Source organism: Rutilus rutilus (assembly GCF_951802725.1).
Source record: "Rutilus rutilus genome assembly, chromosome: 23".
Classification (NCBI taxonomy): Eukaryota; Metazoa; Chordata; class Actinopteri; order Cypriniformes; family Leuciscidae; genus Rutilus; species Rutilus rutilus.
The window spans coordinates 813,820-832,086 of NC_140233.1; the positions used below are offsets into that span (position 1 = coordinate 813,820).

The following is an 18,267-nucleotide window of genomic DNA, read 5'->3' on the forward strand; positions in this document are numbered from 1 at the left end:
GACTGCAGTTCCCATTTCAACCGCTAGTTGTCAGTCTCACATATTGCACCTTTAAAGTGAAAGCAAAAGCTCGTTGTGATGCCGCCAGCATTTATCAGTCAGAAAACGTATTTGCTTGAACAGAAACAAAATGGCGTTTCAGGTCCGCGTCAGGAATAATAAAAATACGATTAAAGCATTATCTGTGGCGTCATCAAGTGAAGAGTTTGAAAAGTTCACAATTGGAAAGCTGAAGGAAAGAGCATTAAGTTTGTTTCCCGGAGTAAACGGTAGGTTGACGGGATCTTTCATAATCTTTGCATTTATGGCATTCTACTGGAAAAAACATTTTATCATCATCATTTTAATCTTTGTAAATATGGGTTTTATTTTCTTGTCAGACTCAAATAGACTGAGGATCATTTACGGTCAAGATGAGCTTGAAGACCATCAAACATTTGGATCGTGCAACATTGAACATCTGTCTCTCCTGGTCGCCGTGCTCAGGATGCCTGGTGCACGTATGATTCTTTTACAATTTACTTCACAGAAATGTTGGCATTATATAATTTATCTTTCTGAAAACGACAGACAGGCACTTTTACCTTTAATGAATTTGAAAATAATAAGGCATGTGTCTCGCTAACCATACAGTCAGGATCATTTACTCTCCCTCATGTTGTTTCAAACCTGTATGAGTTTCTTTCTTCTGTTGAACACAGCCACAATGGCCTTTCAGGTCCGAATCAGGATTAATAAAAATACGATTAAAGTATTATCTGTGGCGTCATGTAGTGAAGAGTTTGATAAGTTCACCATTGGAAAGCTGAAGGAAAGAGCATTAAGTTTGTTTCCTGGAGTAAGCGGTAGGTTGATGGGATATTTCATAATCTTTGCATTTATGGCATTCTACAGGAAAAGGCCAACATTTTATCATCATCATTTTAATCTTTTTAAATATGGGTTTTATTTTCTTGTCAGACTCAAAGAGACTGAGGGTGATTTTCGGTCAAGATGAGCTGGAAGACCATCAAACATTTAAATCGCGCAACATTGAACATCTGTCTCTCCTGGTCGTCGTGCTCAGGATGCCTGAAGGACAAGGTATGATACTTTTACAATTTGCTTTACAAAATTTTCATATTTTAGGCATTAGGCCTATATAATTTATCTATCTGAAAACGAAAGACAGGCACCTTTAATGAATTTGAAAATAACTAGATGTACCGCATGGCGGTATAAAATATGACCGCCGCTCAGGCCTGCACTGGCTTTCCACAAAAATAAATGACGTGGAGCAATTTGGCTGTATTGCGTGTTTATGTATATAAGTTGTATATTTTAAAAGACTGTCTGGAGTATTCCTGTGGATCATGGATAATTTAGAGTTTTGTAATTATTTGCCGTTACTATTTAAGTTTTATATCAAAAGTCATTAGTTTAGACACTTAACATCCATTGGGCCCTATTTTAACGATCTGAAACGCAAGTGTCAAAGCGCAAAGCGCAAGTAACTTTGTGGGCGGGTCTTGGCGCTGTTGCTATTTTCCCGGCGGGATAAATGAGACCACCCTTCATTATTCATAGGGGTGGTTTGGGCGTAACGTGAAATAAACCAATCAGAGCGTCATCTTAAGAGCAGGCGCGCTTGTTCTAAAGCGGATTCCTATTATAACGGCGGATTTGCCAGACGCACACCAGGAGCGGTTCACAGCCGAGGAGAGCAACGCTCTCGTCAGGGACGTTGGGGATGGAGAAACCCACCCAAATTAACTTCGGTTAAAAAGGCGTATGATAATTTGGGTAAATGTGTAAGCTATGTATGCTTTTATAATAAATTATCTATCTATCTATCTATCTATCTATCTATCTATCTATCTATCTATCTATCGTAATAATGTATGATTTGCAAAAATGAAAACTGCTGCTTCTGTGTAGATGAGAGAATCAAAGTGAATGCGCGTTGTGCACACACTACATTGATTATGGCCAAGCATGCGCCCTTAAAATGGCATATGAATAACATGCGCAACGCGCCACTGACTTTAAACTGTTTTTTCCTGGTTAGTGGCGCAATGTTTTCTAAACCTGCAAAATAGCATGAAGGAACGTTTGTGCCGGAACACGCCTCCTTTTTTGCGCTGAACCGCCCCAGGGAGCGCAAGTTCATTCCCTAGTTTAGCGACGTGCTTCTGTGGAGGAAAAAGCGGGCTTTGCGCGGGTGCAAAATAGGAATAATACATGCGTCGGTGTACAAAGTCAATTGCGCTGGGTGCAAGATAGGGCCCATAATGTGAAAACGTCACATCCATAACAGTGGTTTTCCCTACATAATGTATTACAAAAATGAGTTTCAAAAACACACTTATTGTGTTCAAGCAAGTCTTTTTCATGCTACATCGGCAGTTTGTTTAATAATTCACAGAGTTTTTAGGACACTTGTAAAGTGTGTGTAATTCATGTTATGTCCATAACGCTGATAAAATGTATTCATAGTGTGTGTCTGTGTGTCTGTGTGTGTGTGTGTGTCTGTGCGTGTATGTATGCGTGCGTACATGTGTGTGCGCGTGTCTGTTTGTGTGTGTGTGTGTCTGTGCATGTGGATTTGTATGTGTGTGTATGGGTGTGTGTCTGTGCGTGTGGATGTCAGTGTGTGTGCATGCTTGCGTTTGTTTGTATTCCTGCATGTGTGTGTGACAGTATCATCCTAAACCAGCAACCCTTCGCTCAACAGCACCATCTACAGGCCGATGAGTGTACAGTCACTAAATGTGCACATAAATGAATTTATTTTATACCCCCCCATGGATGAAATTCTACGAAACTTAGCAGAGGATACCCCCAGAGGATGTCAAGTTAATCATACACATGAAATATGGTGCAGTTCTGAACATTTCAACTGAAGATAGAGGCAATTAAAGCAGAATAATATTGCATTTTCATTTTTTATGGTAAGGGGCGCAAATCACAAATGAGTGATTATGGGCTAGGTTGATGTGGGCCCTTAAGACCAACATACCATAAAAATGTCTTCATCCTCGGTGCCACGGTTCAGGTAGTTATTTAGGAAAAACTGCATTTTTTGGGTTTGGGGGGGCCCAGCGCGGGGGGGGAGTGGCCCCCGGGGACCAAACGAAATTTTTCCGTGAAAGTCTAGTGGGGCTACATGCCCACCAAATTTCATGTTCCCCGGTGTTTCGGTGTCCCTGGTATCGTTGACGAAAAATTCAGTAGATGATGAAAAAAAAAAACTATCGCTAGCTACGCTACGCTAGCGGCGGTCATAATAAGGCATGTGTCTCGCTAACCATACAGCCAGGATCATTTAGCCTACTCTCCCTCATGTTGTTTCAAACCTGTATGAGTTTCTTTCTTCTGCTGAACACAGATGAAGATATTTTGAAAAATGTCGGTAACCAGAAAGTTGACGTTAGCCACTGACTTAATCCGTGTATCATTCGTTCAGTCGTTTTTTATTTAATATTGAAAGTAGAAAAATGAGAAAACGGTTCCTATTTCGATTTTTCTTCTTTTTTTTTAAAACGAAAAACAAGAATTCAGCTTGATTTTTAGTTTTTCGTTCTGAGGTAGCAAAATTAATAAACAGCTGGAATATTCGATTTCTACACGTGGGCGGGAATGAAACGCCCCTTTCCTCTGATTTGTCAGCCGAAGATCAAACTGTCCCGTCATCAGTTCTTCCTCAGTTCTGCCCTGCAGAATAAGAGTCCTCCGTTGTGTGGATTCTTAACGTGTTTATTGGAACTTTTTCATATGTTTTCCATCAACCAGACTAACGAATGGCTCGACACAACCCGTACTGGGGAATAGACTAGACAGGGCTTTCTTCTTTGTAGACCAGAGTTCTCAAGTGCCAGGGTTTTTTTTTAATCATGAACCACGTTGTTTTTTATTCCTAAGTGACTATATAATGCATTTTACTTAAAATAATCTAAATGTTGACTTTGAAAAGTAGGCGCGTCAGAAGGCTATTTACTCTATTTTGGTTCATTTTTGGTGTGCGCCAGAAAGATGTTCAAGGAGACTGAGACGCGCTAAAGCAGTGCATCATGTTGTTTTCTATATTTTTCAAAGGCATGGCATTTTGTAGTCATTTTGAGTGTACACAAATAAAAATATAAATTTTACTGTTTCGAATGACAGAGTATTAAACGACAGAATATTAAGTTATTTCCCCTGCTGAGCAACAAATCCAAGTGATGGCGCCGGCGCGGCGCTCGCTCACACAACATCTAGGCTATTATCAGTTCACTTCTGGCATTGCTAACTTGACATTGCAGCCTGTTCATTATTAAAATAAAACACAGTCAACCAAATATATAAAAAGTTATTCTGCTTAATTTAATTGGTCTGTTGTACAATATAAAGGCTGTGCCGCACAGCAGTTATTCCAAACTCATTTCCCATGCTGTGAAGATGATGATTTAACCTATACGTGTATATTGGGACTCGACTGAAGTATGAAGCCTTCTTTACATTACTACTGTAGTTAGCATCCAAATGCTACATTGCAAATATGGAAACTTTGGACAGAATAAGAGATGCGCGAAACAAACGTCGGTACAGTTTCAGTTTTGATTAAAATAAATTTGTTTAGGCTTGGCATTTAAAATAGGCTAAATGTTGTTTATAATAAAGGACACAATAGGCTATTATTATAAGCTATTAGGTTATATTTTTATTATAGGCCTACATGGCTACTTATTTTTCATTCTTGTTGTTTTCTGAATACCATTCATTTAAAGATTTGCCATAGCCTATATGTTATTAATAGTGTTTATAATGTTAATGTTGTATTTTATTTACCTGTCTTTTACACTATTTCTGAATAGGCTAATAATAAAATGCGTTTGTTTCTTTGAGATATAAATTAATACATTTTAATGTCTTTTAACAAGGCCTACATTATAAAACTCAGAAGAGATATGTATTTTAATATCTCTGTTGTTGGTTGTTAGATAGGCTAATCATATTATGCATTCATGCGTTTACGTTTATATAGGCCTATTATATAGTCAATGCATTATTCTTTTCTTTTTGTATTAGTGTTAAAAATATTTAATTTACACCTAATTATATTGATTTATATCTTCATTTATTAAAAAAAAAAAAAAATGACTGGGCAATCAAGGGTGACCATGGTAGGCTAACAGCCATCATTTACCCTGCATACCCAGCTGATGCAAAGCGTAGGTGAATTTATATCTACAAAGAAGAAAGCCCTGTCTAGTCTATTCCCCAGTACGGGTTGTGTCGAGCCATTCGTTAGTCTGGTTGATGAAAAAAAGATGAAATGTAGTTGCAATAAACGCGTTAAGAATCCACACATTGGAGGATTCTTATTCTGCAGTGCAGAACTGAGGAAGAATAGGGCTGCGTTCAGCCCTGACAAAACATTTTCTGAGCCTGATGAAGTCGGTATAAATATGTGTTTAATACTACAAAATATGCCCAATGTCACAGTTACTGCACTTGCTGCCCAGAACACAAGAGAACATCCCAGTCGAGTGAAGGCATTGCTGAAACTGAAACACACATCTTACCTAATTCAGAGTAAAACAGATCTATTTAGCCTCACATACTGACTTTTTTTGTAGCTCTACTGTTTTAATACCCTGTATTTTCTTTCTCATTTTTAGGAAAAGCACTTAATTACCATTGTTTATTTCTATACCAAATGTCATACACTTGCAATGAAGCTAAACATATAAACAACTACATCATTATGTTGATATCCTATATTTTTTACAATAAAACTTTCAAACATGTCTTCTAATATCCTCAGTTGTGAATATATATATATATATATATATATATATTCATTGAATATGAATATGTGAATATGAATCGCGTATACCGAGCTGCATCAACACATCTGTAAATGACTTGCCCATTGTGCGAGTTCACTTTAATACCGCATGCTTTATATACATGTTGCTGCTGATTGGACTGCAGTTCTGACACACCCACCAAACAAGAGAAAACGCATCTCAAACCCCGTTGCACACCGGTGCACGCCGTTTCCAGGAAACATGACGTTCAACCCGGAAACCGTAGCAAAGCGTTGCGCACCGTTTTGAACTTGAACGTGCCCCAGATGACGGGACAGTTTGATATTCGGCTGACAAATCAGAGGAAAGGGGCGTTTCATTCCCGCCCACGTGTAGAAATCGAATATTCCAGCTGTTTATTAATTTTGCTACCTCAGAACGAAAAACTAAAAATCAAGCTGAATTCTTGTTTTTCGTTTAAAAAAAAAAGAAGAAAAATCGAAATAGGAACCGTTTTCTCATTTTTCTACTTTCAATATTAAATGAAAAAACGACTGAACGAATGATACACGGATTGACTTCCATAGTATTTCACCCACAAACCCCCAATATTGAAAAGGCAATATACTGAAATATTTTCTGGTTCTGTTTCATGTAAAATATATCTTTTGTGATTATATATTGCTTTCTCTCCATATTATCAGAAAAATATACAATATTTAAAAATAAGAACACAGGACTTCGTTATTGTTGTTGCCAAGAACAGCGTATTATATTATTACATAAAGCCTACTGTTTATGGATATAGTATAAGTATTGTCAAACTAAAATGCTTTTTTGTCATAATGTTAATTACTTCTGTTAGGGGTTAAAGGGACACTCCACCGATTTTTCATATTAAACTATGTTATTCCCTTAACTAAGACGAGTTGATACACACCTCTCTCGTCTCAGTGCGTGCACTCAATCGCTCTAGCGCGCGGTGACACTGTGATAGCGCTTAGCTTAGCCCAGTTCATTCATTAGGGACCAAACAGAGATGAAGTTAGAAGCGACCAAACACCTCCACGTTTTCCCTATTTAAAAACAGTTACACGAGTAGTTTTTAGCAGTAAAAAGTCACGTTGGTTCTAATGACAGAAGTGAGGGGGAGAGGATTTTTCAGGAGTGATGATATTACTGCGCTGAGTCGAAGTGCTGCCAGTGCTAGGGTTGCCAACTCTCTGAAATGAAAATAAGGAACGGGGGGACACGCCCCCGGACACGCCCCCCAAGGAATAATTAAAAAAAAAAAACTCCTGAAATGATGACTTCTGGTGAATATTGTGGAAACTAATTGATATATTTAGATAAATATATTTAATACATTGTAGCATATTATAATACAACTTATAGGCCTATAGAATAGCAAAGTAGGCCTAATCAATATACAAGACTGAACCACATAAGTTAGATGTGAAATATAAAGCCTATCATGATCATTTTGCCAACAATGAACCATGGATTTGTTTAGTTTATAATACATTTTATTTTTTAACTTAAACAAATACAACATCTAACATTCAAAACTTCTGTAGCCTTGTGCAAACTTATTCAATAGAATTAGACTTCTAGAATGTTCTTTCCAGTGCAAAAAAATATATTTTAATTTAATTAGACAACATTTTAAGGAGGTGTAGTGCAAATATATTTATATAATTATACTTCCATTATAGTTAACTTTCTTTCCAGTGCAAAACAATAATATAAAAACATAAATAAAAAAAGCTAATAAAGAAAATCTAAAATATTGCACTCAAATACTGCATTCAAGCAATACAACACCTGTATGTATGCACATGGAAAATCTCACAGAAATAAATAAACCTCCAGACTAAGCACATTGTGCAGCTATTTTTTCCATGTGTACTTTTTTTATTTCTTTACAATGTTAGGCTAAACTTGTAATATCTCTTTTAATATAATCACTTTCTTATGAACTAATTTGAGTCTTAAAATTACATAGCCTACCATATCAGCTGGAGACGTCTGACGGACAAGGAACCGTGACATCGCTCGGCCGTGTATTCATTGTCCCTCACGCATTCCAGCCACGGGTAGTCATTTTCCCATTCAATTCTATATTTTTGTGCTCTTTTCTTTTTCGCCGGCTGCTCGGAGGAAGTCATTTTTACATTTCCCGCTGTTGTCACTTGTCGTCATCGTTGCTACGATACGTGACTCACAATGACTGAAACGACCAATTAAAAGGGCATTCTCTGATGATGTTCCAAGATGTTAAAAACGCTACGCTGATCATAGACAATCCGGGGGGAGAAATTAGTAGCCTATCTACCGCACCGTCGGGGTTTTTTTTCACTGCACTGAATTGATTCTCAAAAATACGGAACAAAGTGCGTTCCGTATCAGTTCAATACGGAACAAGACTTTTATGTGTCAAATACGGAACGATTCCGTATTATACGGAACGGTTGGCAACCCTAGCCAGTGCTATTCCACCATACATCATAGTTATCCTTTTTACCCGCTTAGAAAAGCGCCACGTTTTATTTTGTGTCACCATACTTGGTCGTGTAACTACTCCTGTAACCGTATTTAAATAGGGAAAACGTGGAGGAAAACGTTCTCAGCTCTTAGATTCCGTCAATTTTATTACGAAATTCAGACAAAAATACGTTTGGCGCTTGTAAATGTGACGTGACAGATTGCTGAGCGCCTCAGTTCAAGTGCACGTGAACCCATCATCTGTTACTTTTTTATTTAAAGATGCAGTACAACCAGAGCCATAGAGAGAAAGAGTTGCGACACTCCCATAGACCTCCGTTGTAAATAATGGCGGCGCTTTTAACCGCCTACTTCCGGGATTAGAAGATCGGAATAGTTCTAAACACTGTCATTTTGGCGTTGGACACCATTCACTTACATTGCTGCGCGTCGAGTTGTTCTAGAGTTAAGTTGCTGAAATATCGACCTCTTTTGAATTGTCAACTGTCTATTTTGTATCAGAGGCCCTTTGCGATGCTTATACTGGTCTTATAATGCTTATACTCGATGCTTATACTGGTCTTCATTTGTACATGCACAGCGTAATTATTTATATTTTATGTTGGATGTTTCATCCAATTTTCAAGCACTGCGCTAGCTAGTTAGCTAGCGCGACTTCGTCAGCTGTCACTGTGACAGTAAGAGTTCGGTAATGAATCACTACCACCTTTATAGCAACTTTTATTTAATTTAATTTTTTGGGATATACTAACTTTTCATTATGTTTTATTGTCTTGAGTGAAGCGGCTTGTGAGAACAATGCTGGACCTCTAGGATTGTTATGGCCATCACCAGTCCTGTCTGTTTCATGGATCACCTGCCCCTGGTTTTTGCTTTTCTTGTTCACACAAGCACACATTTTTGTTGTCTGTCATTGTTTAATAAAAAATATTTAAGCGAACTCTGAACGGCCGCCACGGCAGACCTCTTTGCGTGATCACGAAGGTAGGCTAATGGCTGAATCAAAATTTATAAGCAAAATCACGTGAATCAATAGCCTAATACAGCCCAGTTGTGCTAAAATAAATATCATGAGACGTCCATCATCAGATGAATGATATGGAAAAGTTAAGTTAGAGCCGCTAAAGCCAGTGCTACTACCCATGCGAACATGAACACTAGCTTTTCCCTCCAAAAATACAGCCTAAAACTTGTCTCCAAATGCAAAACTGACATTAACAAAATGCAATAACAGCTGAAAAAGTACTTGGGTGTGTGTTTTATTTTATATTTACCGTTCAATAATGCAATCGCTGCTGTCTGTCCCATAGAAGAACATGACAGCCAGCGTATGTTTTAGAACTATTGGGGCTTACATGAACCACGTGACAGCCATAGCGGCGACATCAAAGAGTGTCGCAACTCTTTCTCTCTATGGCTCTGAGTACAACTTACCGAAAGTATACCTAATATCGAACAATTAGTGTTTTTCAACCACGGAAAGAGGTCAATATAACAGCAGGAGAACAATTATGTCACATAACGTTACATTTACCTCAGGAAAGCCATTTAATGACCATAGCATGTTAACTGAATAGAAAAAATAGCCAGAGAGGAGATTTTGCTGAGCACTATATTACATATTTATTATATTTTTACTTATGTCATTAAATAATTGTTATTATAACAAAAACTGCATTATATTTAATTTAATGTTATTTTTAACCTTTAATAATACCAGCAGATTGGGCCCTCTATGTTTACAGCATTAGGTGAGATTATTTTTTTTTAATAAAATTTAAAATAAACATGTATCCAAATTAGTGAATATTGAATCAAAATCGGAAAAAAAAAAACTCACTCCAAGCTAAACTCAAAAGTTGGCAGCCCTGCAGATCTTTGAATGAACACACAGAGTTAGAATTATTTATTAATTATAAAAAATTTAAGAAAAGTTTTACTGAAGATAGTTTGAAGTTTCATCAGCAGAAGTTAACCCTGTAACCCTGCTTACAGTTACAAAGATCGCAGCAGTTATACACACACACACACACACACACACACACACACACAACACACACACACACACACACACACACACACACACACACACACACACACACACACACACACACACACACACACACACACAGTTATACCCTTCAAGGTCTAAGCTACGTCCTTGCTTCAGATTGCAGTTTCTGATTGGCTGAGAAAAAGATAAAAAAATGTAATTTTCCACACATATACAGATATACAGACTGAAGCATATCTCTATAGATTATACCGCTGACACTCGGACACTAAAGTTAGGCACGCCGTGACCTTCCGGGTCTTGCTTTAACTGAGAAATGGTGCCTTAAACTATAGACTTCGATGACCGCTATATGTTTTAACACGTTAAAGACCTTTTTCAAACACAAAACAAGTCCCTATTTCATTTCTGGAAGCCGGGATAAATCAGCAAGCACTGTTACTGCATTCAGATATCAAATACTGACATTAAAGAATACATGAAAAGCACATTTCAGTAATCACACTGGTAACTTCTATAACAAAGTACAATCTCCAGGGAACTCATTCAATGACAGTGATATTTAGAAGGAAAAATATTGATTAATACCCTGATTATAATCACTCATTCATGTACATTGAAGCAGCAGTGGATTCCAGAATCACTCCTTCAAAACATTTTCTCTAAAAACAAAATGTGAAGAAAAATGTGGGATATAGTTTTGAGATATGTTCATTATACTATCATGGTGCACATTTTAATGAAAATATTCATCTTTAAAAATTTGATGTTAACTTGTATTAAAAACTTTTTAAAACATTTTCACTTTTAATTAAATTGCTTTTGTTACACCCCTGAAAAAGGGGAAAAATAATCACAAGAGTGATATGGGTGTTTCCTCACTGAAAACTTTAGTGTTATGAGGAAAAGGCTGCGATTTCCCCGGAGAAAAGGGTTGGAAGACAAAAGCAATCAATCACGGGCGCATAGATTAAGATCACTTTGGCGATCACAGATGAACACTTTTTACCCGTAGATTAGGCACTATAAAATGAAGTAATCAATATAACGTGTACATATTCCTCTTATGATTGTTACCCTTTGTACACATGTCAGATTTTAGCTTTTTAACACAATTATATGAATTGTATAAATCCTTATTACTAGTACTGAACGCATGAGCTTTTTAACCTTAAATATTTTAAGATACTCACATCCTATGAATTTACTAAAACCTTTAAACCCATAACAGGACAGTAAGTATTTCCTTTAACCTGCCACACTTTCATGTATTGATAATGTGCAGGAAACACCAGATCTTTTTTTAAATAAAAGTTTAGAGAAAGGATCATTTTCTTCATTTGATAAGATACTATTAAATAATATTTTAAATTATAATTTCCATTGTAGTATTTCACAAGAACAGTCCTTCTTCACGTCTAATAGTTGCTGACTGTCTTCACAGACTTGAATGCTTGTTCCACTGTCTCAATGCTCTGTTTACATCTCATTCATCCTCTTGTTTTCCCTGGGATGTAGGAACACCTGACCCTGGAGGAACCAAAGCCCACAGGAGAGTCAGTGAAGCTGTAGGGTTTACAGGTGTGTTACATATGATGAATATGAATGTCTACTCTACACATACAGTATAACTAAATTATGTACAACACTTAAGATAATTGGTTTTCACGTTTTAGCTTTAGTTAATTTAATTGTAAAAATGATCTGACAAACAATGCTTTTACAGCAATTATTAATCTTGGTTAACTCAAGCTGATATATGTAATCTTGGGTCATATATGATGGTTCTAAAAAGAACATTATTTTGTGTACATTGGTTTAATGCAATATGTTTACGCAATTTTAAGGTTCAAAAAAGTAATTATGTTACACACACTGTATATTATTGTATATTGTTTCTCCTCTATGCCCCGCCTTTCTGAAACTAGTCAAATTTCACAAAGCTCATCGTTCTGAAAAGCGTGGTACTACTTTATAAATTTGAGCCCGATTCTGATCCAGAAAATGTCAGGAAAATGTTAAAATCTCAGGCTGTGTCTGAGTCAGAAGCGCCATACTGTACATGCAAAGATTTATTGCCCCACTTTTTAGAATCAGTCTGTGCACAGCTGGCTTGTAGCTAATGTTACTCTCGCAGGTTCTGGAAACAGTCCTCCGAAAAATGCGCAGCACACTGTCGGATATTTTGGTTGTACTGTTCTGGAACAGTGCTGTAAATAAAACTTAACTACTCGTAACCACAAATTAGTTTGGCTTTCGCAATGAGACGCAGCATCTCCACGACATGGCGACAACAATAATACAGCGAGAATAAAAGTTAAGCCTTCTTTCTTTGCGTTTACAATTGGAGTTTACAACTCCACACACTGATGTAGAGATTTGGAGGCGTGTCTGAACGAAGCGTTTTAGGAAGGTGTGGCTGAGCCTTAACTTTTATAACGCACATCTCTTTAGGTTTTAGACTTTGAGCTTTGTAACTCTGCAGATCTTATACATGCACTAACTAAGGAAAACAAGAAATCGCATCATATGACCCCTTTAATGAACAGCTGGAGCATAAGCAGGCGCTCAACTTGCTCTGCCATCAGTTGTTTCACATTTCCTCCAGCGTTAATGCATTTGGAAGACGCTTTTAGCCATATTTACACAAATCAAGACTAATATATATTTATATATATATATATATATATATATATATAAAATTTGGAGTTACTTGGAGTTATTTGGAGTTACTGTTTTTCCAAAGGTACATATTTTCTGATATTTTGGCTAGCTATACGACTAAAGTTTAGACAATAGAACTGAGCCAAGATTTGCTCACAGACTCACAGATTTCAGTTACTGCCTAGGCAGTAGTAGACTTGAGACGATTCGGTTAACTAATTTTTTTTTTTGTCTGTATTATTTTCAGGTGCCTTTTTCAAATATTTTGGTTTTTCGAAGGAATTTGAGAATTCAGGTACACACATTCCTTGAAAATAGCTTTTTTTAATTATTACATTTGATATCATTATTTACTGTTATTTATAGTCACTTGTTAAAGTGAAATAGAAAAAGCAGAATCTCTATTAATGTGTACAAAAAGAAGCAGAGGCAGCGTGAGAAGTGGCTTCAACTCTAAAAACCGTTCAGCAAGATATGTATCTGATGTTTATTATAATTACATTTATTCATTTAGCAGATGCTTTCATCCTATGACTTACAAAAAAACGAACTCAAGCAGTTTCTCATGAGAGCCAAAAATACCCATAGTACACAACATTTAAAGTATACGATTGATTAGGACACAAACTACAGCAAAAGAGAAATAGAATATAGCGTCTTTTAGAATATAAGTGTTCTGTTTAAGATTGTGTATATTTTAGTACTCGTAGAAAGAAGTGTGTCTTCAGCTGTTTCTTGAATGTTGTGGTGGTCTCATCAGATCGGTTGAAGGTTGGCAGCTCATTACAGCAGAGAGGAGCAGCGATTCCAGCACAGGACGATTATATGTCTCTTTCTACAGCAGCCGGATCCCTCTCCATCACTGACCGTAAGCACGAGGAAACACACATATAGATACATATGTACATTCTGTACACTATAAACAAAATACAAGGCGGAAAATTAATTTCTGTATCAAAACACTGATTTTTGATTTCTAACAAATTGGCTCCAGGGTTTTTTTTCCACACAATCACACTGGTTGTAAGTAATCTGTAAATGAATGTGGCATTTTAGATTCCTTCACCAAACACAAGAGTTGTTAGTTTAGAATGATATAGAAATGTGATTTATGTCATGCAAATAGTTTTCCAATTGTAAACAGATATTTATTTGCGTTTTTGCAGACTTGGTTTGAAGATTTGGTACACGAGTGAATGGTCCTCAAGGACCAGCATGTCCCTTTAGGGGCTCTGTAGTTTCACCAATCATTCATTCAACTTTTATTGTTAATTTATATTGTCTGCTGAATTAACTTGCATAACATTTCCTTTTGTGTTTCATGAATAAGAACCCGATTTAACGTGTTACGGTATCGTTTCAATACCTGCATGATGGTTATTTTAAACTAAACACAGTGATCTTTTTTTTTGCCGTAGATGAGTGGACGAGAATGCCGAGCACTCCCAGCGATGATAATATGAGGGACAGGACAGAAGAAACAGCGTATGATCTTCCAGCAGGAGCTCCAGCTGTTCCCTCAGACCCAGACATGCAGTTTGTGCTAAATTTGCTTCCATCTCTAAAGAGGATGGATCTTAGATGCAGAGAGCACACCAAACTCAGAATACAACAGCTTGTGTTTGAAGCAGAGTTTGGTACGTGTATTATCATTCTCCTTATTTGAGCTGTTTTTACTGTTGAATGAAACTGATCCGTGAGTTTAGATGATCACTGGACCTCCAGCATGCATCATCACACAAACACATACAGGAGATACTTTACAAAAAGATAGTATTCATTCAGGGCCGTTTGCACAACACCGTTTTCAGCTAAAAACAGAAAACTTTTATGCGCTTTGACTGTTCATTTACATGACGACTGCGTTTTGGGAGCCTGGAAATGCAAACTTTTGAAAACAAGTTTCAAAGTGCAAGTGTTTTTAAATCAATACTGTTATTGTCTCCATGCAATCAGACAACTATCAAAAACAAGACATAGTAAAAACTACAGTAGGTGTGTAACGGTACACAAACATGGTTCGGTATCTTGGTAATGAAGTCACGGTTCGGTACAGCAGTAATACACTAAACACAAAATTGCTTCTTTTTATAATATATAATAACTTCTAAATCTAATTATAAATAAATTTTCTACTCCAATTCATTTTTGAAATATAATCATTTACACAGTGGCTGTCATAACTTGTTTTCATGATGAAGTTTTTTAAACATACATTAAATAATCAAGACATTACTTACAGGTTAAGTAAATATAATGAATATGCTAATATAGTGTATAATATATACGAAATGCTTCTCTCTAGAGTTCATTATAGCAGAATACAATGTTTTTAGTCGTTTTTGTGGATCTGTGTGAACAGGATCATTTTACAACATTGTCGTCTGTACTGTAAAAACACAAAGGAAAAGCGTGTCTGTTTTTAGTATGTTATTGTCGCATAAACTTACGCTAAATCAGGGCTAGTCAACCATACTCCAGTAAACTCTCTGCAGACTTCAGACTTCAGCACACCTACAGGTCCTGTGATTGTCAAGCAATCCTGAACACATTGGCTGTGTTCAAAATCGCCTCATATACCCTAATCTAATTCACTTTTTAATTTTAATTTATACCACTATGATATTACGCTGTAGCCACATTGACGACATTGGCCGCATTCCATAGGCGTAATTTGGGACGGGTGGGACATGTCCCCACCACTTTTTTCTAAGGTCGATATTGTCCCCATCACTTTTGAAACATCTCACGGCACGAATGTACCGATACAAATAAATAAAACATATCCAGTTAACTAGCAGAGCATTCATTTCGTTCGTTTGTTAAATAAGAGGCGATCTAGCGCTGAAATGTGTTGTTTTTGAAATCAACTGATCAAAGTGGTCGTTGCCGCTGCGATCAGCGGATACTGTGTTTGTTTGTGGCTCGCACGCAGTCTTCACTCGGACGCGCGCTTCAATCCGTTGTGGACACTCTCTATTCATTCTGGTGAAATTACAAAACAAAATGCATAGAAACGTATCCTTGCCTGATATACAACCACTGATAAACATAATCGGTTTTGATGAAAAAAAAAAAAAAAAACCTATATGAGTGCGGATTAGAACTCAGAACCTCTGACACGCTTGGCAAAAGTTCTGCCACTGGACCATTTTAATGTACACTTTACATATCGGATTTATGTATTCACATGAAAATTCTCGCTACTAACAACATTAAACCTCATTAAGTGACAAATTAAACCCAATGTACTATTTAAATCGATTGCTACAATGTTATTGTACGTACATCTGATTTATGATTTAGCATAAATCCCCCCCGTCCCACCCACTTTTTTAAAACAAAGTTACGCCACTGCCGCATTCACAACATCTTAAGGCTAAAAGTAGCTCCTAACTTGCCGGTTTAGGAGAAACTCTTAAAAATAATGGGTGCGTTAGACCTAATTTTAGGACTCCTAAATTTTTGCTCTAAGAGTTTTTCACAGAGCATTTACAGTAAGCGCTAAAATTAGCCCCTAAATCTGTGAAACGTTAGGAGTAGTCAAGATGACTTCTAAGTCACTAAGACCAAAACACAAACAATCCTAATGGCTGTTGCCAGCAATCCGCCTCAGCATTCCCCCCAAAGACACTGTACACCATTGAGGCAATATCGATAGAGCCTTTTCTTCATAAATTCAATAAATATTATGATTTATAGATTTAATCTGTGATGACATAACATAAAGGTTCATTTATGTACTGGCAATAAACACTGCAGACATCTCATGTGACTCGGGATTGAGTTCTGGCTCGTGGACCTTTCCCGATCCCCCGACTGAATTAAATTGTGTTTATATTGCTTATGATTATAATAAAATATATTATCATAGATTAGATAAGGAGCTGGACTGAATTTGGATGGATGAAAAATACCTTTCACTGATTCAATACATTGATATAAAATATATAATTTTAATTATAAATATATTTATATATATATACTGTTCAAGTTTTTTAAAAGACTGTTTATGACTGATGTTTTGATATTTTCTCATTTTCTCAAAGGCTTACCAGAACAGGGAATTCGCAGGAGTAATTCCAGTGAAAGATTACGCCCCGACTTATAGCTTCATTGGACTCACTTGGCATTCAGTTGAAAGAGCTGAATACTTCATATGATGGGAAGAAGCATGACTTTTCCTAGTAGGCTGGTGGACATGTGGGTCAGCTGTCAAACAGTGAAGATTCCCATCATCAGGTCCATCATCAGACACTGATCCTGCTGTGTACTTCCAGCTTCACCACCAGCATCTGTCCAGGGCTGTGATCCCAGAAAACATTGTTAGCCATCTGTGTTCACATGGCAGTGCCTGTGGTTTCTTGTTAGTATGACATGTGGACAGAGAGAACATTTGAGAACAATATGCATGGTAAAAACATACACTAATTTACTTTGTTGATTTTATTTATATATATTTTTATGTTTGTAGAAGATTGGAAAACTAAGGGTCACGAGTGTTTTGGACAAACTAGTTTAGTCTAAGCTACTTTTGTCCAGATTTTCTGCTTTTGTTAAATTTAAATGTGTATTTCATGGAAGAAATGTTATTATGTGAATTATGTTATGTGTCTCTTTTGTCATCATCACAGTTGTGATAATCATGGAGTTTATCTGACACTTCCAGTGCAAGCATGTAGTCCCTGTCCTCTATATACTGTATAATATACAGTGTATATTATTCTGTATATTGATGTATATTAATGTATATATGCTATTTTGTTTTACCTGAGATGTTGTTCTGCTTTGTGTTCATTGCTGATCTGTGAACGGTCAGATGCAAACCGAATACAAAATAAAATGTATAAAGTCTGAGTAACAATATTCTCATTTGCATTTGTATATGAATAGATCAGTAGATCTGAAATGTTAATCATTTATTTTAATAATAATAATAAGCCATTTATATTATGATTGTTTAGTTTTATTTATACTTGAGTTGATGTTAACCAGCATCTGCCCCATTGTCTCAGAGTCTCCTAAACCCTTGTTTTATTGTGAACTTAAACGTTTGCAACCCTCAAACTGGACATCAAATAGTTGTTTGAAACTTTGTATTTTAGCTCTTCTCATGTTATTGCCTTCTTAAGACAACGTTGTTTTATTCCTCAAATTTTTAAGTTGATTTAGTTAAAAATGTCTGGTAAAAGGAAGAAAAGAAAGTCTACTGGCTGAATTGGACCTCGCTGTTCTTGAAAACAGTAAATGAACAACTGTGTTCATAAATAAACCTTTAACCTAGAAACTAAATCCCATAGACGGCGAGAAAAC

General features: G+C 36.5%; 2 protein-coding genes across 4 annotated transcripts in view; one reads left to right on the forward strand and one right to left on the reverse strand.

The window, feature by feature from the left end:
- LOC311283512 (E3 ubiquitin-protein ligase RNF19B-like) overlaps nucleotides 1-18,267 on the reverse strand; it is a 320,725-nt gene that overhangs the window by 49,051 nt on the left and 253,407 nt on the right. The gene's annotated exons all lie outside the window — the stretch shown is intronic.
- On the forward strand, nucleotides 87-17,812 carry LOC311283513 (uncharacterized protein). 3 transcript variants are annotated; one of them, XM_084397973.1, is made up of 9 exons: nucleotides 107-269; nucleotides 381-500; nucleotides 702-845; nucleotides 961-1,083; nucleotides 11,809-11,871; nucleotides 13,202-13,249; nucleotides 13,715-13,822; nucleotides 14,373-14,591; nucleotides 17,004-17,812. In XM_084397973.1, the coding sequence occupies exons 1-9, from the start codon at nucleotides 131-133 to the stop codon at nucleotides 17,063-17,065; spliced, it is 1,026 nt and encodes a 341-aa protein (XP_084254099.1). In that variant the 5' UTR covers nucleotides 107-130; the 3' UTR covers nucleotides 17,066-17,812. The 3 variants fall into 3 exon arrangements, with proteins under 3 accessions (XP_084254100.1, XP_084254099.1, XP_084254101.1); XM_084397974.1 differs by lacking the exon at nucleotides 13,202-13,249 and having other exon boundaries at nucleotides 87-269; XM_084397975.1 differs by lacking the exon at nucleotides 702-845.

What these genes read in the sequence shown, in the direction of transcription:
- LOC311283513 (XM_084397973.1), top strand. Translation starts at nt 131, where the DNA reads ATGGCGTTTCAGGTCCGCGTCAGGAATAATAAAAATACGATTAAAGCA. An exon ending in TTTGTTTCCTGGAGTAAGCG is followed by an intron (nt 846 to 960) that starts GTAGGTTGATGG and finishes TTTTCTTGTCAG; the next exon opens with ACTCAAAGAGACTGAGGGTG. An exon ending in ATCCCTCTCCATCACTGACC is followed by an intron (nt 13,823 to 14,372) that starts GTAAGCACGAGG and finishes TTTTTGCCGTAG; the next exon opens with ATGAGTGGACGAGAATGCCG.